General features: G+C 35.3%; 1 protein-coding gene across 1 annotated transcript in view; it reads right to left on the bottom strand.

Moving 5' to 3' along the window:
- The window catches only part of MACROD2 (mono-ADP ribosylhydrolase 2), a 1,942,726-nt gene that overhangs the window by 1,845,029 nt on the left and 71,855 nt on the right, over positions 1-25,842 (bottom strand). Inside the window, exon 3 of the mRNA XM_045078428.1 lies at positions 12,331-12,438. Within this exon, the coding sequence (XP_044934363.1) occupies positions 12,331-12,438 (108 nt within the window). The remainder of the gene's footprint in view (positions 1-12,330; positions 12,439-25,842) is intronic.

The following is a 25,842-nucleotide window of genomic DNA, read 5'->3' as shown; positions in this document are numbered from 1 at the left end:
CACAATTGCTTTAAGAGAATGGAGGGAGATACAGCTCTTTCCAACACATATCTGTGATAGCACTGAAGAAAGATTTCAAAAATGTCTAAAAAAAGAGTACCAGAGAGCAAGTGCATGGACCTTTCTTTTCTTGGCCTGCTCTAAGCCCCATCATTTATGGAAATGATTCCCAAAAGAACCTCTACAGCAGGATGCCTATTAATTGGAGATTCCAAGGGCACCTCCCAGACCCACTGAATCTGAATCCTGGGGTACTAGAGGCTGGGAAACAGCATTTAAAACAAGCTTCTGGGTGATTCTGATGCCCACGAGAGTTTACTGCAATCATTAGTCTAATAAGAAAGAAGAATAAAGTCAAACAATGCCCTGCAGATTTTTTTTTTTTTTATTTTGGTTTGATTCCCCAAAACTAATACTGGACTCAATGACCATTTTCTCCTAACTTTAAAAATGAAAGTCCAGTTTCTACAATTACAAGGCACAGGTCTGCAATATGTTCCAGGGAAAAATGCCAAAGACTCCTCAAGGGGATTTGGGAAAGGTGCCAGGATGATTCAACACTGAGCCCCTCTAGATTATGAAGATATTACTTTAATCAGCCTGGTCACAAGAATGATAGCCACAATTTGCCTGACACATCCAATCAATGACAGCATTATGCCAGTTTGAGGTTTTCTGTCATCCCAATTATTTTTCACTGACTTAAATTCTTTTTGAATGTGCTACACAGCTTGAGAAATTATAAGGAATTCCCTGGTGTTCCCTCCTAGAGTTATATCATAGATTTTATTGATCTTGTGTTCTATTCCTCATTCCTCAAATTCCTTCTTAGAAATGATTTGTTACCAGTCTTCCTCAATCTTCTTATAAAGTGTAACAGTTCATGCCAGTGTGCAACTAATCTCCTCTAACACTTCATCCCCATCACCTTATCAGAGCTAGAAATGCCTAGAGAAGATGACATCCGAGGAGGCGGCTCCTGTCCCCAGGCTGTGGACAATCAATCAACTTTTATTGTGTTCTTTGTTTCGTCATTTTTACAGGACACATTTGCTTTTCAAGGATCAATATTCAATTTAACTTTCTATCCATTATAAATCAAGTTTTCAAAAAGTGAACAAAATGTGTTTCTGACTTTGAGGATATTTTAAACCATAGCCAGGTCCTAAGCCAAGTCCCATTAATGAGGCTTATCCTTGCAAATCCTAAGCAGAGTCAGAGTGTGACGGATGAGACCCAGGTTGCATTCTTTCCCTTCCTGAAAGAATATTGCTTTAATAGGTATTTTTAAATAAAAATCCATAAATTAATCTAATTAGAGAATGTATAAGTATCCAGAAGATGTGAGCCTTAAAGAAATAATTTCTTTTGCTCATTATTTCTTGCTATGGATGCTTTCAAACCCATTAAGATCAGTAATTTTTATATATGTAAAGACAGAATTACATTCACAGGATTATTTAACACTTTTATTAATTATTTCACCAATAAATTAAAATTAACAATTTGTTCATTTAACCTAGAATTTTCTTACATAAACAAATAAACCTTAATTAACTGTCATGATATACTATTAAATGGTAGCACCATCTACACATTTTAAGGAGGACTTAAACACAAATGGAATCATAAGAGAAAACCTATTTTATGCACTTAAAATAATTTATTTCTAAATGTCCTCACAAAGCTTATGCAGGTCTCTTAAACCCCATGGACTGGACATGTTTCTGAATTAATTTCCACTTGGAAACCCATGGGATGAAAATTCTAACTGTGTGATAAATTAAGTTGCCAAGCAAAATGGATTAGCGATCAGTGAAATTGCCTGATAAACTGTCAGATCCATTTTGGATTGGGATTCATCCTCTTTCTCCACCTGTTCATTAAGCTCCAAGTTCATGGCAACTCTAGTGACTGATTGCACATTAACAAGCTGTTTATGTGGGGAGGTGTAGCTAGCCTAGTCAACATTCCTTTACTTACACATTTATTTAAACATAATTCTCTGGTAATTTATTCTGTTCACAAACCCAATGTGGAAAAATATACCTTTATCCCAAAGTTTAATTTTAGATACAACAGAGATGTGATGTGTCATAAAATTAAAACTTAACAAAGTAAATCAGATTGTATCTCAAGGTCAAAAGAAGCCTGGGAAACTTCATGCCATAAATCTGTTTCTTCAAACAGTTACAAAAGTGAAAGGAATAGTGAAAAAGCAGCTGATAAAATGCCAAAATAAAATATTTATTTTTGTCCTTAATTTAGAGAAAACATTGGCTGCTTCTCTAACGAGAAAGCTAAACCAGCTAAGAATGTTGAAAAATATTCTCAACCTTTCTTTCTTATCAAAATGGCCAAAATCTTCCTTTATATTACACCCAAGTTTAATAAACCACTTGTCAATCAAAATGCACAAAATCTGAGCTATAAATAAGATTATTCTTCCTACTCAATTACCACCATTGCCTTTTTCCTTTTTAAGTATATAGAATTAATTTCATAAAGGGACTATTCACTAAATTCAAAGTTAATAAAAAATCATTAAGTTCTCTGAAACTGAAGTTTAATAGATTTAAATTTCATTCAAATATGAGGATGTCTAGTTTCTACTGATAAGCTAATTTTCTCCAATATTACTTATGTAGCCTAATTTTATGTGAATTAATGATTGGAATTAGAAATCAATGTCACTTTTCCCTTTCCCTACACATATAAAGAAGACCTTAATTGAAAAAAAATTAAATTAATAGCCAAATGATTATAACTGCACTGAGACAAAAGAACAGAATGAATATCATCTAGATGCTTTTGAACCCATAAATAGAAACTCCCCAAAAGTCACAAAGAAGTAATTTTTAGAAATTAAGCCAACATGTATATATAACAAAATATACATTTCCTTTAGTTAAAATTAATAGAGTATACACCAAAAACATTTAAATTTTACTGTATAATTTCAAAAACAAAAAGAACATGGAGAATTCCAAATAAAGTTTATAAGAGCATTAGATAGCGCCTAGGCCTTATGAAATGTAATTTAGCACCATTATAAAGTTCAGCTCTTACTTAGATTTAACTATAACCAATTTCTGACAAGTCATGCAATTATAAGAATTGAACTATGGCAGAGGGTAATCATATTTATTGTTAGCTACTGAATTAGCATCCACTTCCCCATGCCCCTTCTTCTAATGTAGGCACAGCTGTTTATGCTCCGAGGGGACTGGTTCCATCCATCCCCCACAGTCTCAGTTCAATTGGCTCAATCCACATGGAAAGTAGCATTGAGACAGTTGAGTCCAGCTTCTGAAGCCGCAGATCTTTTCTGCAAGGTCAAGACCCTCTTTACAAAACAGAAGTATTCCAGCTTAAATGGCACCTCTGAAATTCCACACATTCTAGCCGCAGGGGTAGGCTCTGATATTTTCTTGTCTAGAATAAAGGCTCCATTTTCAGAGAAACTATACTTGGTGACCATACCATTAAACATCCGCAGTGTCAAGTGCTATGCAAGATGCTAGGTACTGGGGCGCCTGGGTGGCTCAACCTCTGCCTTCAGCTCAGGTCATGGTCCCAGGGTCCTGGGATAGAGCCCCACATGGGGCTCTCTGCTTGGCGGGGAACCTGCTTCCTCCTCTCTCTCTGCCTGCCTCTCTGCCTACTTGTGATATCTGTCGGTCAAATAAATAAATAAAATCTAAAAAAAAAAAAATCCTTAAAAAAAAGATGCTAGGTACTACTTACTCTGAAAGTGAAATAAAGTGTTCCTCTTTTATTTTAAGGACTTTTAGTGCCTATCTCTCACCCTACCATCTTGAATTTCTGGAAGAGAAGCAGTGGCACGGACCTTAAGCTATTGGGTATCTCATTTGAGAAACACTCAGTACTCTACTCATCAGGCCTCTGACCAACCAACCTCAACCAATGTCTCCTGACTACCACCAGTAAGTTACCTTCTCAGTGCCAATAAAATTGTATAGGTAAAATCCTGCTTTCTTTTCAAAAACTACAGTCCTTTTCTTCAAAGAAATGGAAATTACAACAATGAAATACAATTCTGAGGCACAGTTTTTTAAAAATTCATACCCATACTTGAGAGATATAAACTCATTTAACCTCTCAGAGCTATTTGGTTACATACATCAAAGTATAAAAACATACATACCCCCAAAAAGGTTAATTTAAAAAAAAAAAAAAAAACTTTCATACTCCCATTATTTCACTTCAAAGACTTTACTCCAAGGAAGTAATCAAAGATTTTTACAAAGATTTATCTACTAGGATGTTTGTCTCAGCCTGTTTATAACAGTAAAAAACTTGAAAGTAATCTAAATTTCCTACATTGAGAGAGTAGTTAAATAAATATTAGGTGTATATAATATAATATATATTATATATAATTGTATAATATATTAAAATAATGCATCTATTTAAAATGACACAAAATGGGGCACCTGGGTAGCTCAGTGTGTTAAAGCCTCTGAGTTTCATCCTTTGAGTTTCATCTATTTTTGAACCTTTTAGCAGAATAACCCTACATATTAAATAGTAACAGAGTCCTCAAAGGACCTGAGAGACTAAAATTTCAAAAAAAAATTCAGAAAGTGGCAGTGGCTGCTTGGGCATTTGTTTCATGTTTTGAGATGTTTTTTTCCTTCGATGAATTCTTCAGGGTACTTAGGGAAGTGTACAGTTTGTTTGTCACACCTACTGGTCAACTGGATTTTAAAAACATACTATTAAAGATTTTGTTGGAGCTGATTACAAAAGGAATATACTGTAATATTTTAAACAGTGAAATATAATATATAAAGAAGGATAAAATATATTTTTTCATTTTAGTTTTATGCTTCAGATTCTTTCAATTTGTAGATGTATTTTGAATTTTACAAACTACTGCTCAATTTTTTTGTTTTTTTAAGTATTAAGATCATTTTTATGTCATTTTACTTTTTAAATTTTTATTTATTTTTTTAAATATTTTTATTTATTTGGCAGATAGATCACAAATAGGCAGAGAGGCAGGCAGAGAGAAAGGAGGAAGCAGGTTCCCCGTCGAGCAGAGAGCCCGATGCAGGGCTCAATTCCAGGACCCTGGGATCATGACCTGAGCAGAAGACAGACGCTTAACGACTGAGCCGCCCAGGTACCCCTCCATGTTTTTTAAAATCTTAACTTTTTTAAAGATTTTATTTCTTGGGGCGCCTGGGTGGCTCAGTGGTTTACAGCGTCTGCCTTCGGCTCAGGTCATGATCTAGGGGTCCTGGGATCGAGCCCCGCATCGGGCTCTCTGCTCAGCAAGGAGCCTGCTTCCCCCCTCTCTCTCTCTGCCTGCCTCTCTGCCTACTCGTGGTCTCTGTCTGTCAAATAAATCTTAAAAAATATATATATTTTATTTCTTTATTTTAGAGAAAGAGCAAGAACAGAGGGAGAAAGACAAGCAGACAACACAAGGCCTGATCCCAGGACTTTCATGCTCATATTCCTAACCAGGTTATCCATTAGACATTTGTTTTTTTAATTGAGAAAGATTAATTTTTTAATTGAGAAAGATTATTATTATTATTATTATAACAAAAGTAAACTTTTGTCATATATGTTGCTAATATTCCTTTCCAATTTGACATTTAATTTTCAAGTATTTTTATGGCACGACTTTCTCTTGAAACATTCAAGAATATTTAAGTTGTCAAATTCTTCAGTATTTTTCTTATTGGTTTCTTTCTTTCGATTGAATTCAGAATGGTTTTTCCCACCAAAGGTAAGACACATAGCTCCTTATGTTTTCTTCTGCCTTTTAAATGGTTTCTTTAATCTTTATTAAACTCCATACAGAATTTATATTCATGAAAGGTGTGAGATAGTGATGTACATTTTTTTAATTATTACAGCTTTCACATATGTACTTTAATTTGGGATTGTGTGACTCTTCCCCCAACCTGCCATTTTTCTGCCTTTTTAGGTATTTCTGGGCGAATCTCATTCTTTTATTCTATCAGATAAATTTTAGAATGATTTCAACAATTTCAAAAACAAAACAAAAAACAAAATTACTATCAGAACAAAATCCCAAAAATATCAATGGAATTTTGATTAGAAATTTAGGTTATTCCAGGAGTTCTGACATCTTTAACATACTACATCTTCCTGTTTAGGAATGGTGATGGTTGTTAGATTTATTTAAATCTCTTTTTCTCAGTATACCTCAGAAATCCTATTTTCTCTCTATCCTCACACGACATAATGGGAACACACTGTGATCCTTATAGCTGGAAGCTCACACTTAAACCTGCAACCACTATTGAGAATACATCTCAAAAAATGGTTCTTCCCACACTCATCTATTCAAACATATCTCCAAGGTTAGCTGAATGATGGCTATCCACAGTGGTGATTTTGAAACTTTTCATCAGTTTCTAGCATAGATAGAAGGGGAAGTGAAGGGAGTGGGTGATGTACAGTAATTGTTTCCCCTTTGCCTATATACAGATATTTATTCACAAAAATACACGCATACACACAAAAATAAGTTAGAATATTCACTAAAGTACTAATAATCCCAAACTGGAATTTACTGAAATGCTCATCAATAGTAGCCTGGACAGATAAATTATGGCATATTCACAAAATGAAATATTATATAACAAGATAAATTTTACATTCATAATGGTGAGCCAAAAGAGCCAAATATTGAAGAATATATATCATATGGTTCCATTCATATAAAATACAAAAAAAGATAAAACTAACCTATACTACTAGAAGCCAGGACAAAAAATATACTAGTATTCACTACAAAATATACTAGTATTCACTACAAAATATTAGGGTACTAAGGGCTCTTTCAAAGTACTAATAATGTTCTGCTTTTTTATCTGGATGGAGTTTCATTGGGCTATACATGTATGTGTGTGTTTATGTCTATTACTGCCCAACAAAATGTTAAAAGAAAAACATAGAATACAGAAATTCAATAAGGAATAAAACTTAAGTGCTTCACTAGTAGAGATGAAATTTATATTGAATCAAGCAGTTGCTGTCAATTGTCCTAAAATATTTCTGAGGGTAAATGAATCTATTTTCTCAATTATTTGGAATCTAATTTCAAATATCTCTTATTTAGGTTTTACCAAATGAATATATAACATTAATTTTAAGTAACTGGAGATGAATGTTTAAGGAAACCTCTATAAAGTAAAATTTCTTCCATCATATGCAGTCCCAGTACCTGATTTACCTATGAAGATATTCATATATTCTATATCAACTTTTCTTTCAATTAAATTATACCTAGATATTAAATTATCTGCTATCCAATTAGGTCATTATCTCAATTTTTGACACAATTATGACATTCACAATTAATACAGTAAAAACATATCACTAAAGAAAACTAAAACAGTTCTTCTGGGCCATTAGCTCATAAAAATTACCAAAAATATTATAGAAACTTGGCATTTAACATAGAGCCTCACAATTGGACAACTTTTCTTGGACAAAATTTAAGTAAACAGTATAATGGCTAAAGTTGCAAACACATAGGACAAATTCATTTAATAGGTAATATCTGTGCATAAGACTTGAAAAACATGCACAGTTACCTTGTGACCTTAATAGGGAAAAATCAGTTTTCTGATTTATAACTAAGCAGTGTAATTCTGCTACCATTTACTGAGTGTGTCTATATTCTAGGCATTATTATGTGAACTGCTTTGTATACATTATCTCTTTTTATTTTCACAACAGCCCTGAGAAGCAGGCCCTATTATTATCTTCATTTTACCAATGAACAAACTAAGGCTCAAAAAAACTTACTGGAGGTCAGTTGGTCAGGAAGTCAAAGAGACACATTTAAAATAATGATTGCCCTGACTCCAACCCTCCATGATTAACTACAATGTAAATGTACCTCTCCTTCACATGCTGGGATAGGGACAGGAAGAACTAAAATAAACAAATGAACCTTCTGCATTTTCCATTTTAAATAACCCTATTTATGGCAAACCGAATCTTTGCCCAAAGAGTTGGAGAGTTAACCAACTTTTTCATTATTTTGCCTGCAATCCCAAATGAATAACAATTATATCACCAACAAAATATTTCTGTAATTATGGTACAAGTAAAATGGTCTCTAATGATAAAATACTGAACCATAAATTAGATGAATGTATTCTCCTCCAAACTCTAGCAAAAACCAAAATGCTTTGACCAACAGGCTTAATACAAATTTATACAATGACCTAGTCACAGTAAACAGATCATCCTATATACTGTTACATACAAAAACCTGTACATGAATTTTTATAGCAACTCTATTGGTTATGTCAAAATTCTGAAGAGAACCCAGAGGTCCTTCAGTGTGTGGATGGTTGGACAAACTTTGGTATATCCATGCAAGGGACTACTATTCAGCAATAAAAAGGAATGAACTCCTGATAGATGCAACAATCTGAATGGACCTCAAGGGCCTTATGTTTAGTGAAAAACATCAATCTCAAAAGGCTACATGCTGTATGAGTACACTGATGTAACATTCTTAAAAATGACAAAACTATAGAGATGAAGAATGGTAGGGGTGCAAGGAAAGGAGGGCAAAGAGGCGGGTGCCACTACAAAGGGAGTTCTTTTCAGGAAAATCAAACAGTTCTGTATCATGATTATGGTGATCACCATGCATCTGTACATGGGGTAAAGCTGCAGAGAACTATAGACACAAACACACACAAATGCAGGTTAAAAAATGGTGAAAATGGAATAAGGTCTACAATCTAGTTAATAATAATAGACCAATGTCAGTTTCCTGGTTTTGATATTGTATATTGTATGATGTCACCATTGGGGGGGCTTATACAGGTGAAGGTGAAAGATACATAGGACTCTCTGTACTGTCTTTGCAATTTCCTATAATTATTTCAACATAAAAAGTTTAAACAAACAAACAAAAAGTTTAAACAAAAAATGGCCCCGGGTATGAGAACCTGAATTTGAATCTGGGTCTGCCTAACTCTAAAACTTGTGTTACTGCCCTATACACCCTACTGCCAATAAAATCTGTTTTATTAAATATACCAAATACATATTATTTCTTATGAAGAAGTATAAAAATTACACAGAAGGCTTATCCTAGGTCACATTTAAAGAAACCCAAGCAAGTCGAAAAGTATTTTATTAGGAAAAACTTTAACTATTAAATCATTTCATTTATGGCAGGTAAGCCTAGGTGTTCCAATGTACTAATATTAACATATGCATGGAAAGAGAATGTTGGAAGTTTGATAGAAAGTGATGTCTGGGCTGCTTTGGCACCATGACTGGGGGCATTGCCTCTCATTCTCCTCTCACCAGAGGCAGCTCTGGAATCTCCTGCCATGTTGCCTTGTTCACTTGAAAGATTAACAGCTGTTCCTCTTCTTACATACCAGGCAAACAAACTGCACAGCAGAAAGCTGTAAACAGAGTCATTACACTGTATATTTGGCATCTTTCTTCCATATACAGAGGAACTTCCTGATGAGGTTGCCCTTGTGAGATGTAGAACATGTCCAAATTGTAATATAATCTCAGCCAGACAGGTGACTAAAGTTGCCAAATGGTTTCTGGGAGTGAGTGAAAGTTGCTGCCTGCCTTCATATTAATTCATCAAACCCTTGTATACTATGTGGCAGCTATGAAAAAATTACACATACAGGCAAGGACAAGGTTTAAAATAGTGATGGGATGTTTTCCCATTAGTTGCATTCTCCTGCTTAGCACCATTTTATTCTGTTTCAATAAAAATTATCCCATAAATATTGTATTTATTGATCAAATGAATCATTTTTAAAATCAGGGCCACACTGATTCACTATGTCAAGTCCTCAATGTTGAGTGTGCTACTGGTTAGAGGTGCTTTGGAGCATATGGTTCAATTATATATAGTTCAATCTAACACATACACAGTATCAAGCATTTATTAAGAACATAATGGCATGACATTGCTTTGGAAGTTAACACAGAAGATGGAAAAGACACCAGTCTGTAGCCATAAGGGGGAGATACACAGGTATACAGTTAGCAAAACCCAAGAAAAACCATAATTACTGCTATTATTAAGTGTGCTAAGATGGCCTATTCAGTGTTACGTTAATAACAAGAAAGACAAAACTCAAGAGAGAGGTCTTCAGGCATTTAAGAAGGAAATATGGGTCATTAATTGTATCCCACAGAGCAGAACTAGAATCAAAAGCTAGAAATTACAAGAACTTACAGAAAGGCTGTTGATATATAAATATATACATATACATATGTGTGTGTATATATAAATATATTTTTAAATTTTTTTGAAATTATAGCTCATACATTTATAGAATTTAGGGCATAACAAATCATTAATAACTTAGTTACTATAGTAATCTTATAAAACCCCTGTATGGAGAGGAGTTCATGAGATCCCTTCAAAGTGCAGTCTTTTCCAGAGGTCCCACAGGTCAAAGAAAACCAGCTTGATACCCAGGGCCACAAATGAGCAGTCCACAGGGACTAGCTACAGGGGAGAGAGACTTACAGCCTAAGAGGTGATACGAGGACATAATTCTGTCCAAAAGAAATGATTCATATTGGGTAGAGATTAAATAACCAAGACATAGCCCCTCTCTTGAAGAGTTTTGTATTTTAGAGAGGTAACAGATGAGAAAGGAATTACAGAGGCGTTAGAAGAAGAGAAAGAGAGAAACAGCTCTGAGTATAGCAAAGCAAATACAGTACAAAGCAACTGATAGCCAATTCTACAGGAATAACAAGCTGACTAGGCTTCCCAACTTCCTGTGGGATTGCCAAAACGATGCTATATTAATGTTCCAGTCTTCCATGAGACCCCTCTGTTCACCCACCAAGGCATGTTCCTACTATCCTGTGTGAATTTTTTCATCACCAAAGGGAACCTTGCGACAACGTTGAACTTTACATAAATCCTGTACTTCTAGAAAACAGGGACTGCCAAAAAATTACCCCTCACCCTTCTGTGTTTCAGGAAACAGCTTACAGCAAAGAACTACTCATGCCCATATGACAAATAAACCGTGTGGATGGCTTCCTGTAACCTATGACAAGACCAAGAAACAGATCCTCCAAATTCCCATTCTTTCACTCATAAATGATTAACTGAACTGTCTGTCCCCATTGACCATTCTGGCTGGTCAATGGCTATTAACTGTAGTTGACCAAACTTGAGTCAGGCTTTTTCCCCCTCGTTCAAGCCTGTGGACTTTGACCCACCCATAAGCAATGCAAAGTGAACAACTCCTCTTGAACCACATCTCCCAAGAATCAGCTGACTTCAGGGAAGAATATTCTCTGATCAGCTCTCCAATCTTGCCACCAACTCATCCTAGTACCCTACCCCCATTCTTTTTATCCTATTTACTCCTTTTTAAAATAATTTTATCTTATTTTTTCAGTATTCCAAGACTGATGGTTTACTCCTTCCTATGAAAGAAAAGCCCCTTTCTGCGTGGTCTTTGAGATGCTTATAGATCTCATGACAGAAGTGATTCTTCCTTTTGCAATATTCTTCCTCTGCCTATTAGGATAGTTCACTTCTCCTTACTGTAATCATCTTTTTGAATAAAGACTCTCCTTACCTACGTCCAAATTTGTTTTTATTTGGCATTTTCAACCTGAAAAAAGCATACCTTTGTAAAACACAAAGTCATTAAATATCCTCTTATTATTGACATTTATTTTTAAAGACTCACAACTACTATGCATTTCTTGATATACAGCCACAAAATAAAATATATAGGAGATACTACTATAAAAAACAGTTAATTTCCCCAATGTTCAAACATAAAAATTGGTTATTAAAATAATTAAAGCATTCCATATCAAACATGAAAAGTAACAACCAAACAACTGTGATTTGGAAATCGCAGAAACAATTACTTTCTATTTTACTTTTTTCTGGTGTTCAATCATCTCTTTATAACCTCTTCAAAAGAAGGAAAAACCTTAATTTGTTTTTATGCTGGACAATTATTAACTCAAGCATGAAATCAACAGTAATAGAGCTTCTAAAGTTTTCTCAGCAGAACTTTCTGCAACAATCTACCACTCTTCCAGTGGTCCTGTACCATAGTCTCAATTTAGCATGGATACCATGAGTTAGCAAATTAACTGTGGCACATACATAAACTAGTCCTCAGTGTTTTTAATCCAGAGGGAAGTACATAAGATATTTCGACACCAGGAAGGACATCTTTTCATAAAATACTTATATTCCTGTTTATGAAAAATATTTTAAAATAATACTCGTATAACAAATACATCAAACACAAAAAATCAAGTACTCACCCGCGTTGACTATAGCATCTACCTCTAGCAATGTGATGTCACCTCTATAGAGAGAAACTTTTTCACTCAAGCTTTTCTTCACCTGTGATGTTTCCTGAGTATTTTCTTCTGTAATAAAAAAGGAATATATATCAATAGTAATAGTTTTAATTTACTTAATAAAGACAATTTTGATACAAAAGCCAATATGGGTCATAATCTGATATACTAGACAAGTGGAAATAAATGTGTAAGTACCAGGGCTGTGGCTTATTCTCTATTTGTTATATATTCCTCAATACAAATGCAGTATCACTTATATAATAGGCATTCAATAAATTTAGACATGTTACATTGGTCAACAAAAATTCAATGTTATTATTATGAAAACACCAAATTTAAAATAAAATAAATAAAAGATGTACAACCACCACAACAAAATACATTTTTACAGTGAACAAGCTTATTTCTATTTTGTTCTAGTTAGCTAAAGTCATCCTTGAAAAGAATGTTCACTCAGAACAAAAACATGTAGGTTCAGCTCTCTGCTACTTCTAAGTAACAAATGTCCTAATTCTAAGTAAGAAATGTCCCTCAGAATGGGATGGATCAAGAATATTTGAATGGGTGGGGCACCTGGGCGGCTCAGTCAGTTAAGAGGTTGCTTTCAGCTGAGTCATGATCCCAGGGTCCTGAGATGGAGCCCCACATCAGGCTCCCGGCTCAATGGAGAGCCTGCTTCTCCCTCTCCCTCTGCCTACCACTCCCCCTACTGTGTATCTCTCTTTCTCTGTCAAATAAATAAATAAAATCTTAGAAAAATATATTTGAATGGGTGAAGATGCTTTTCTTATCAAACTGTAGCAGCCTTTCACTCAAGACTCAAGAGGGCACTGCTAGATTTAAAAGCGAAAAAGCTCTGCCCAGCACACAACAACCAGCAGGCTTGTATATTGAAAACAAGCAAAAATGTCACATTCTACAACTTGACAGATTTGTCAATGTTTTATGGCAATACTATAATTTGAGTTTCATTCATTTTTAACGGGTAGTAACATTAAGACATTAGGTAAAGCTGTATAACATCAATGTTTTAAAATACATTTACTATACATAAAAAGCTTTTCAATATACCTCTAGGAAAGCTGAGATCTATTTCTAAATTCTCTATTCTATTCTACTGAATACTTCTTACAAATATATTCACCCTTTTTTTTTTATGTAAGTAATTTCTTGTTCAGCTTGATCCTGAGTTAGCAGTTTTTCAAACCAGTCAGCTTCTCCATTAGTGCTGGAAGTCCTTATTCAATCCAGTAGTATGGTCTCAAAGTTATTTAAACACTAGTGCTTCACAAGCCTGTAGCCCAGAGGACCTGTCATAGCCCTTTCCATGGTCTCTGAGATGGTTACATTTTGTTGAAGAGGAAGCACTTTTGCCTGTAACTTCAAGAGCTTTCAAGGAAGAGTCAGAATAAAATAAAAATTATCTGTGAATGATAAAAGACTTTTTTACATGATTAAAGATCTGAAGAGTTCATTATTAAAATAATGCAACTGATGAGGGAATTTGGTTATTTCTACAATATACAGTGTTTAAATAACTGGAATTGTAACTGATAATATTATACCAGGACTTATCACAGACAAAAGGGTACTGGCAAATTTATATAAACTTCATATAATTTCTTAAATATCTATATTTACACAAATATAACCTAGGGAAGCTTAAGCATCACTTCTTTTCTTTTTTTTTTTTTTTGCTCTAAAATATTTATTTTTTTAAATTAACATATAATGTATTATTTGCTTCAGGGGTACAGGTCTGTGAATCATTATTCCTGCACAATTCACAGCACTCACCATAGCACATACCTTCCCCAATATCCATAACCCAGCCACTCATCCCTCCCACCCCACCTCCCAGCAACCCTCAGTTTGTTTCCTAAGATTAGGAGTCTCTTACGGTTTGTCTCCCTCCCTGGCCCCATCTTGTTTATTTTTTTCCTTCCTACCCTCCACAACTCCCCGCCAACCCTGCCTCTCAAATTCCTCATATCAGAGAGATCATGTGATAACTGTCTTTCTCTGATTGACTTATTTCTAAGCATCACTTCTTACTTAACAATGTCTCCCATACAATTTAAATATCAAAATATTTGCCCAGGGGCACCTGGGTGGCTCTGAGTTAAGTGGCTGCCTTCAGCTCAGGTCATGATTCCAGCATCCTGGGATTGAGCCCCACATCAGGGTCCCTGCTCCATGGGAAGCTTGCTTCTCCCTCTCCCACTCCCCAGGCTTGTATTCCCTCTCTCACTGTATCTCTCTCTGTCAAATAAATAAATAAAATCCTTTAAAAAATAAAATAATAAAATATCCAAAAAAATCCACAAATTATTTAACATTTCTTTTTTACAAGGTGAAAGAACAAATCCTTTCAGATTTTTCAGGGGCTGTCTAGGAAATGTCAATTTCAGTTTAAAGTTAGGATTGCATTTTGGACTTCATTATGGGAAGTTGTAAAAAAATGTTAAAAGATTTGAACTCTTGATTAAATAGGATCATAGATCCTCATGAAAAAATACTTAGATTCTCACAAACAAATATAATAAAGACAACACAAAGCACAGGAAATTATTTTGATAAGACACAGAATCTTTGTTTCCTAGGCAGATTACCTTAAAGGTAAAGAAAATGCCTTACTATCTCTTATGAAGAACAGAGCAATAATCCAAGAAAACGTCATTGTTTTCAGAGAGAAAACCCAACTCTAGTTTTCCATCAGTATACCATTGGGCTCATTAAAAAGAAAACAACAACAACAACAAAAAAAAACCCTTAATAAATAGATCCATTCAATCTTAGCCAGCTTGAACACAGAGAAAATTCCTCTTCTTCAAACCTTTTACTACTCTCAAAAATCCATTTGCATTTTTTCCTCTTCCTCATTCTGAAATAATCAGTGATCTTGATTTAAGGCAAAATGACTCTTTGCCTTAACAACAACAAACATCCTCCATTCCAAAGAAATCAGAGAGAGAGATAAACCATGATAGACTCTGGACTTTGGTAACCAAACTGAGAGTTACAGAAGGGAGGGGGGTGGGGGGATGGGGTAACCTGGCAATGGGTAGTAAAGAAGGCACGTGTGATGATGAGCACTGGGTGTTATACACAATTAATGAATCGCTGAACACTACATCAAAAACTAATGATGTACTATATGCTGGCTAATTGAACATAATAATAAAAAAAATTTTTTAATCTTCCATTCTTTCTAGACTTTGCATACAGAGTTGTTTCTCTTTACCCTTATTATTTCTAATGGTTTCTAATGGCTTCATTTACATATATTATCATTTTTAACTATATGTACTCTTTATTTTACAGAGATAACTAAGTAAACAATCATAAATTGTAACATATGAGTATTCTGTAGCAGTCTAGCAAATTTTATGGATATACCATCTCTCAATTTCTAGAGATATTGTTATAGTACAAGTTTTACAATATGGCAAAAGGACCTATTTATTCACAAACTCAAATATATTTACTACCACACAAAAGGAAAAAGCCAAAAAAAATTATGCTCATTAATTAGCATTTCAGTATTTTAGTTAGAAATAATCTAGATTTACTTAATTTAATTTAGCATAAGCTTAAGGTTAAAAGGTACTAAAAAGATTTTGGAAACTATTTTTAGGCAGACATATTACAACATTCAACAAAGTTCACTATCACCTCACATTATTTCCCTGTTATCTATTTTTACAGCACATGAACATTAGGCAAGCAGAACAAAAGCAAAAACCTAAAAAAGTTAAATACATGGATTTTTCTTTTACTGCTATGTGTGATATTCAGGAAGTCATGGATATCAGGCAATTAATTTTTACTGCATTTTTACTTGTACATTTGGTCCTGGGTTGAATTTGTAATTTTTATAATTTAAATATCTAGTAGATATAACACAACCTTACTTGACTAATAAACTTAGTATAACAAAATGTATGCTTGATTATACTTATTGATGATAACTTCCAAGATACAGCTGTTTTATTAAACAATTAAACTAATCTTATTTACCAAAGTTTTATCCAAATCACATTAAAGTATTTGAGTTAGTTTCTATGTTTCTGGTAGCTTTAGAAATACTTAATTTTATAAGCTCTAATTTACCTCTAAGCCAATTTGAATAGACTTCTCCTTTATGGGATTTCATGGATTAATTTGGTAATACCATCCAAAAGTAGAAAAGTAATATGTATGTGTATACACACACACACACACAAACATATATACAAACAAAAATCTTACACTTTAATTCTAAAATTTTAACCATAAGTCAGGTAAACACAGAAGTATACTCTGGTCTATGCTCCCCTTGATATTTTTATCCAAATTATGTTTCTGGAAAAAAAAACAAGTTAAGGTAAGGTGTTCAATATAAGGGCTAATGCATTTTACCAATATTTGTAAGGGAGAATTTCAAGATTTTTCATTTGCTCTGATATGTAATCTTATAGAGTCTGTGGATTGAAATTTTAGAGAGAAACTGCCTGAGGAGACATCAAGCAGTATGTCTCCAAATCTTACCTAGTATATAAAACATGCAGTCTGCTTCCAAGTACCTCTTCTTCCTTGTTTCAGCTTAAGTAGTTGCTTTTGAGAGCCCTCCCCTTCTCCCCAAGAGAAGCAGGGAGCCTGAAGTTCAAGTGACTTTAGGGAGTTGAGAAGCTTTACTGGAAGGGGAAAAGTTCTGCAGAGGGGCCAGAGGGATGTTGAAGTTAGAGATCTGATGTACATACCAAAGAATCCAAGGAAGTGGAAGGGAAGATCAAGGATTCGAAGAGGAGGAAGGAAAATCAAAGGCAATGGGAAGGGAGAGATCTTAGAGCAGCCACTTTGGTGAGATCTTTAGTTTTCCAAGAAGCCAATGAAGTTCCAAACTATCCTTAGTAAAGCCAAGCCAACAAGAAAGGAACTAGACAGAGATGGTAGGGCATACAGCCAGCAGGATCTCAAGAAGGGCATTTCAACGGACTAAAAAATTCCCAAGAGAAGAATAGGATCAAATACAAGGAACAGAGAGGTCTACAAAGAGCCAGGAAAAACCCTTGCAGCCCAGGACTAAACCACTACTCAAAACAAAGAGCTAGGAAGAAAGACCTTCAGCCCAATAAGTACCTTTCACACAAAGAAGCATGGGGCTCTAAGTCAGCTTCTGAGAGTATACTTAGAATCTTAAGATTCTTCTAGGCTTTAACTGACTGTCATCCAAGGCACTGGCTTGGAGTCAGTCTCACCAACAGATCCCCAATCAATCAACAGTGAAGACAAGGCTTCCAAGATCAGATATAAAAGGTGATCAGACATCCAGGGTAGGGAATTCTCTTTAAATTGACTTGGCAAAATTTTTGCTAACACCAGGCTATGCAGGTCTAATAAAAACAGGACCTAGTCAAGAAAAGGACTTAGAGGAATCAAATTAAAGTCTGGTTAAATAGAAAGTCTTTGTTAATGTCATGTGACATTCAAAAGTGGTAACTGGGAAGAAAATGGAACTGTTCCTCTACTTCCTAATCTGAGGAATAGTAACAAATACTATTTGTTAACTTTGAATTGGTTTTATTATCATTTGTAATAGTTTGACATGTCAGAAAATACTGAAAGACTTAAATATGATGAAGAAAAGAAAACAGTGGACGTCCTATCTAGTTTACCTATCAGTGTAATCTCTACCTCTCATTGTCTTTGAGCTATTATATAAGTCTAAAAATTGCAGAAAAGAGAAAAAAATATAAATGATTCTTGTCCATAGAATTGCAAATAAATTATGTTCTCTTGAATGCAACTGATGTTCTGTGCTCAATTTGCATTTATTTGTAAATTAATTTCAGAGTTCCTTACTACCTATATTCATGGATCCTTTAAATCCTCCTTTGAATCACAATTAAATAAAATTGTTGTTAAGTGTTCATTTTATATCCATTTAAGACATAATCTCATCTTTATAAAAACATTTTTATTTAGTTCCAGTTTATTTAATTAATACTTAGGTAACACTTACAAGGTACTAGGTACTATTACAACACTTAACAAATATTAGTTCTAAGCATTCTAACAAATCCATGTAGTATACATTACTAATATTCCCTCTATGTAGATAAGGGAGCTGAAGCCTATAGAAAGGAGATGGTTTGACCAAGTACACAAAGCTGGTAAGTACAAACCTGGGATCTGAATTCAGGCTGCCCATGCTCTTACCCAACATGCTAAGCAAGTTCTCATTTACCTATTTTTATCTCAAAGAGTCTAATTCTGAATGTGGTGCCTGTTATTTAAGTCCCTTCTCTCCCTTTATTGCAAAATATAGGAATTTCACCCCCCACAAAAGCATTGTCCTAGAAAAAAAATATATAATTGGCTTATCAAAGTGGTTACTGTAAGGGCCTATTTAGCCAGAGCAAGCCTTTTTGTTGTTTATGCAGTAAACTTAGATTGACCCTGCCTCCCCAGAGGAACTTACTTAGAAACAAGTCTGGGAAACCAGTAAAATATGACTGAGCAGCCCCTGATAACAGAGCCCATATACCAGGATGTATCAGGTCAGGGGGAAGTAACAAAGCTCAATACAAGGATGAGCCAAGCCAGGTGGAGACATCCAATCAGGAAAACACCTCCCTAACCACCCAAGAATGTGGGCCCTACCTTTTGGGTGCCAATTCTGACCAGAGTGATAGGCTAGTTCAAATAGCTACTATGGGTGAATTGTAATTCAATTGGCCACCTGTGTGTGGCCAGTCTCAACCACATGGTCTTTGCTCTATAAAAGTTAGTCTGTGAGACTGGGAAGAGTCACCTCTTTGTAAGAGACGGCCCTGGTGGGTCAGTTAGATTCTCGATGCTTGGCACGAAATAAAGCTTTGCTTGACCTTCGCTTTGTATCAGTCTCGCTCCTTTGACCATGGACCCAACTGTTACCATGCCTTGAAAATAATGCAAAGGCCTCAGTGGTTTCCTGCTACAATTTGACAATGTTTCATAATATAAAACACACCAGGGATTAGGGGATTATGTAATAAAATCAAATTTGTTGATATTAATCGTGTATCTTCAATTTATATTTTCTCTTTTTTATTTCTTTATACAAGATTTGCAGATTCATTCATCCCAACACATCCTCTGCTTGCACTGGGAGTCTGGTACTATTTACATTTATTAGTTTATTCCGGATTCTCGCATTTATGTTACTATTTCACCTCTTTTCTTAGGCATCCGTAAACCATTTTAAAGATATTGATCCTTTTTATGAGATAGGAATATAATGCAATGCTATAGTAAAAACAGCAAAAACAAATTGAATCAAATCTTATTAACTCACTAATGACAATAAGATACATTAGGAGTAGCAAGCTTTGTTAAATAAATCTTAATTAACTGACCAAAAGCATCCTATTTTAAAAGCGTAATTTTTAAGACTACAATTGATAATATAACAGAATTTTCATAAAAGTCATAATTATATTTTACATTTCAAATTTTCTAAAAATGTTGAACAAAATTGTCTTATAGCTTTCTCTTAGAACTGCCAAATTATCTAAAGGCCACTTGACAAAGAGCTAAGGGACCATTACTAGGTCACCTGCCCATGCTTGGAAAACTAAGATGCTGGAGGACACTCACATGAAGTGCCTAGGAATACTTCAAATTCTTGTGCTCCCATATACTAACATCCTCTGTATTCTAGCAACCATGGGCATGATACAGAAAAGCCACCAAGGGCACCAATGAGTTGACTGGTGGTCCCTCAACAAGGAACCTGCTGCCAGTGCACCTCTTCCATTCTGAGGATGCCAGAAAAATCAGCTACACTACGCTACAAAAACCAAAAAAGTAAAGGTCAAGCAAATGTCTAAAAAAATTAATATTTAAATTAAATTAAATTTATAATCAAGATGATCAAAAAAATAATTTTGTGTTCATTAAGGGGCTTTAAGGACACACAGCCTGAGAATTAGAGAAACCCCAGAAATACAGGCTGTATTTCTGAGATTATATCTTAAAACTAGGCAGCCTGTTGATCTGCAAACCTCCATCTCCTATCTGATCAAGCCTGCCTAATAACCATGATGCCATATTCCAGATTCCTGCCTGTTTTTCCCTTCCTTCTTAATAGCTCATTTCTTTAATTAGCTTGAGATTCAATTCCCCTGCCTTTCTTCCTAGCTCCAACTTCCATGGAGCTTCCATGGATAAAAAATCTCAACAACAGATTTTTTTTTCTCCCAGCCCTGGGACTCCAAGCCAACCCGGTCAGGGAAAGCCAAGAAAACCTACAGATAAAGTGCTCATAGGTAGGGGCCACTTCACCTGATTAGGGAGGCAGGTATTCCAGTCATGATGGCCATGCTAAGTAATGCAAGAAATAAAAAGCCCAGCAAAGATGAACTCCACCTTCTAGAAGAATGACAATAACACATACAAAAATAACTTCCGTACAAGGAAGATTATTACCAATGCCATAACAAAGACTCAAAGTGCTTTGAGTTTCAGACAGGGAAATAACATTCAGTGAAGTTTTATAAAAGTGAAACTTCCAAGCTGAGTTTTATAGGATCAGTAAGAGTACCAGAGGGCTACAGAATAGGATGGAGGTGACAAGGTGGAAGGCCATTCCCAATCACAGGGGCAGAAAACAGAGTACACATTGAGGAAATGTAAGAATTCATCTGGAATGAAAATATGAAGACCACCACAAACTGAGGGGTAGTGGCAGATAATACTCGAGCTATTCAGGTTTGAACCAGATGATAGAAGGCCTTGGATGGTGGCTGTTTAAGATCTATTAAAAAACTCACAAATTAACAGTTTCTGCTGAAGATTTTCTTTAGCCTAAATAGTATCATTATTGTTTTGATTTTGAAATTGCATTTTAATTTTTAATTAAACTTCAGCATTCAAAAATACATTTCATATTAAATGTGAGATTTCATGTTAAAACCTAGATTTCCCACTTCTTTTGAAAAACCAGGAGATCTAGAAATACTGAGCCCACATCCCTACATGACATGTGAGTAGAGGTTACATACTTTGGATAGGCATCCTTCACTTTCCAATTTATAATAAGAGTATATCCACTTACATGTAAACCAGGCTAACTTAGTTACATTACCTGTCTCCCACAGGCATTTGGAGGTTAGATTCAAAGGATTAATGACCACTGACTATAGATCCAAAGCATCTATCAGAAATTTATTAGAACATAGTTACTTAAGTGGCATGAAAAAATATGAAGGAAGTTTCCACAAAAAAAGAATAAATGCTTAAATGTCAAACAATAAAACTACAATCAAAACTTAGGGGGAAAAAATCTAAGGTTGGTAAAAATTCAGTAACTCAGGAGCACAAAATTAACTGAGAAAACTATGCTTTCCTTAATTGGTTCACTTACCTGTAAATAAGCAGGATTCATGAAAAAAAAAAAAATTCAGTAACTAAGAATGGCCAAAAAAAAAACTTACAAAGAATCACACTTCTCTGTGTCTATGCCCTTGGATAGTACTCTTCCGCAATGGCTCTGGACTTTTCCACATCCTTTCTCCTTTTCCTTTTCTTTGTTTTTGACCAATGGGACATCAACAAACATGACCCAAGCAGAGGCTTAACAAGTGCTTGCACATTGATATTTGCCTTCCCTAGCTCTGCCAAGATCACTATGTGACAAAGCCTAGGTGAATCTATTGGAGAATAAGAGGCCACTTAGAACAGAGACAAGTCATCTCAGATGAGGTTCCCTAGAGCAACCAGTCTGACAACTGCCAGCCAGATATGTAACCATCCAGAACCATCTATCTCCAGCCAAACTGCCTGCTAACTACAGAAACTCCTACTTAACCAGAGACTGAAGAGCTATAATAAAAATAATGTTGTTTTCAGCCACTAAATTTTGGAAGAGTTTGTTGCACAGCAAAGCTAACTGATATGGGAAGGAAGAGGAGGGGAAGGAAAAAGGGGCTTTGGGGGCGCCTGGGTGGCTCGGTCGTTAAGCCTCTGCCTTCAGCTCAGGACATGATCTCAGGGTCCTGGGATCAAGTCCCACGTCAGGCTCTCTGGTCAGTGGAGAACCTGCTTCCTCCTCTTTCTCTCTGCCTACTTGTGATCTCTGTCAAATAAATAAATAAAATCTTCTTTAAAAAATTTAAAAAAAGGGGGGGGGCTTTGAAGAGGACTGAATGAAGTTCAAACAAAAATGAAGTTACAGGGGCGCCTGGGTGGCTCAGTGGGTTAGGCCGCTGCCTTCGGCTCGGGTCATGATCTCAGGGTCCTGGGATCGAGTCCCGCATCGGGCTCTCTGCTCGGCAGGGAGCCTGCTTCCTTCTCTCTCTCTCTGCCTGCCTCTCAGTGTACTTGTAATTTCTCTCTGTCAAATAAATAAATAAAATATTTTTTAAAAAAAATGAAGTTACAAACTCCCAGCGTAAACAGCTACTATCGGTTATCCAAGGAGAGAAAGTCTTCTAATCTAAAGATCTACAATATTTAAAAGAACCGGGTGGTGGGTATTATGGAGGGCATGGATTTCCAAGGAGAGAAAGTCTTCTAATCTAAAGATCTACAATATTTAAAAGAACCGGGTGGTGGGTATTATGGAGGGCATGGATTGCATGGAGCACTGGGTGTGGTGAAAAAATAATGAATACTGTTTTTCTGAAAATAAATAAATTAATTTATAAAAAAATAAATAAATAAAAGAACCGTAAGATTTGAGAATGAATGGATATGCTGGAATAGAGAGGAATGTGTGTGGAGGAGAGGGGTGCAGTGCTCAGCATCATATCTTTAAAAAAGAACAACAGATCAATGTATATACATTATAATTCTTCTCTCTTTCCTAAAATGGTATGTTCAACATTTACTCATCTATTTGTATGGCATGTTTCTCTACTGAATCATGATAATCAGTCTTCTGAGATAACTTAAGGAAAGTAAGACACAAGGAAATTAAGCAACTTGGGAAAATGTTTTAAAACTGACAGAGCTGAGATGTGAACCCTGGAAATGTGGTTCCAGAATTCATGCGTCTAACCACTGTGCGCAATACTGCCTCATAGTAAGAATCAGCCTTACAAGGTTAAAAAAGTTAGAGTCTTAAGTTCTTAAGGATTTTTTACTTATTTATTTGAGAGAGAGAGAGAGCATGAGTGGGGAGGCAGGGGTGGGGTGGCAGGGTGGGTGGGGTCGCAGGTGCATTGGGAGAGGGAGAAGCAGACTCCCCATTAAGAAGGGAGCCCAACATAGGGCTTGATCCCAGGACCCTGAGCCAAAGGCAGCTGCTTAACCAAATGAGCCACACTGGTACCCCCAGAATTTTTTTAAGTTTAATGTAACTATCCATGAAGATGTATGGTTGGGAGCTTACACATTAAAAATGTCTTTTATCGTAATACTATATATAATCTGCTAAAATTCAATATTGTTAAAAATTATGATAACACTACATAGCAAGACTCTTAGTCTAAAATTTCTGCAAGAATGATATAACCTAATATTTCAAGTAATTTTGTATAAAAATCAATGAGGTTCATATAGTCCAAAGAAAAGGTGAATCTAATTTCTGCCCTTTTAGTAAAGTTTATGAAATCATAATCTATAAAGACATAACCAAATGCTGCTTCAAATAAAGAAATAATATTTAAAAACTAGAAAATCAGAAGAACAGCATATATAATTTGCCTTCTTTTTCACTATTTAAGTATAGCATTTTTCAGTAGGTTGAGATACTTTAGTGTGTTGCAAAGTCAGTTTCATAGGCTGCAAACAAGTTTTTCACAAAATGATATAGAACAGAATTAAAATATTACAGTGCACGGCATGTAGTAATGAAAAGTACAGTTCCATAAAATTTTGTCTCAGTCACATGTACATAGATACACACTTTCATGACTAATATGTTTGTAACTGTGGATTTGGGGTAGATTTCTCTTTGAAATTTTGAAATCACTATGTATTTGTTTCTGACACAAAAATGTTTTATAATGTTGTCACTTTGGTATTTTGTTTTTCTACAAAAATGAATAAATTCTAAAGACTAGGCTGCAAAATATTACACAGTAGTCATTTCTGTAAGATTTCTGGGATGCAGAACTAACACCTAACTATTGACTAGCTTATATCAAGATTTTACAGGATCAGGGTACCTGGGTAGCTCAGTTAAGTGTCTGACTCTTGATTTTGGCTCAGTTCATGATTTCAGGGTCAGGAGATCAAGCCCGGCCTTGGGCTTAGCACTAGGCTTAGAGTCTACTTAACATCTCTCTCTCTCCCCTTTCCCTCTGCTCATACCCCTACCCCACTCTCTCTCTGTCAAAATAATAATAATAATAAAGATTTTACACGGTCTAGCACAGAGACAGATATTTGATAAACACACAGCAAACACAGAATTCACTGACCAATTCATTACTGAATATTTTTATGTTTAAGAGGAACTGTTTTGTTCACAGGGGCAAAATCCACATAGTAAAGTATAAGATAATGGACTAGTACACGTAAAAAACTACAACTCACTTGTACAACTTAAATGAAAAATGAACATTTTCAGAATATATGATTTAACCTGTAGTATATACCTAAATCTAAATAAAATGGGGAAGTGAAGAAATTACAAGGCCTAAATTAATAAAGAAGAAAAACTGGAATTCCACAAAATTTTTGAAAGAGACCTTGTAACTCTATAAGATGAAGACACCAAAGTCCTGAAAGACCAAAGTCTTCCCCAAACTTATAGAATTAGTTGATGGCAGTTCCAGTATTCCTATCCCTTCATAAGGATGACTACACACTTTGAGTGTAATCTTACAGTTTAATTATCTAAAAGAACATATCTTTCTATTTTTTTTTATAGCTATAGATGTACCTGTACTCTCCCATCTTCTAAGAGTCAGTAAAGGATGGTGCTAGAAAACCAGGTTCTAGAAGCATTGTGCCTAGATTTGAATCCTAGCTCTATCACTTACGAGCTATGTAGTGTTGGTCAAATTTAAGCTTTCTGGGCCTCAATCGCCTTGCTTGTAAAATGGGGTTAGTCTCTATCTCACTGGGTTGTTGTGAGGATTAAGTGAATTAAGACAGAGGATAACATACGAAACAGTGCCGTATTTATAGTTAAAACACAATAAATGTTAGCTAACAGGAGGAAGAGGAGAATTACTATTAATTTGGAAGTCTGGACAGAATTCCTTCCCTTTTTGTTTTAAAGATTTTATTTATTTATTTGAGAGCACAAGAAGGGGAGGGTCAGAGGGAGAAGCGGACTCCCTGCTGAGCAGAGAGCCTGATACTTGATCCTAGGACTCCAGGATCATGACCTGGGCTGAAGGCAGTTGCTTAACCAAATGAGCCACCCAGGCACCCCAGAATCCCTTTTTTGTGACATGTACACCATCCAGCACAATACTTACTTTTCAAAAGTACTGATTGACTATATTGACTCAAATACCTCAACCTGGCAAGAATGCCAGAAGTGACCCAACC

This window comes from Mustela putorius, unplaced genomic scaffold (assembly GCF_011764305.1).
Source record: "Mustela putorius furo isolate JIRA1106 unplaced genomic scaffold, ASM1176430v1.1 tig00000253_pilon_pilon_pilon, whole genome shotgun sequence".
Lineage (NCBI taxonomy): Eukaryota > Metazoa > Chordata > Mammalia > Carnivora > Mustelidae > Mustela > Mustela putorius.
Note: the sequence above shows the minus strand (reverse complement) of the source record. Positions and strands in the feature narration are given on the sequence as shown.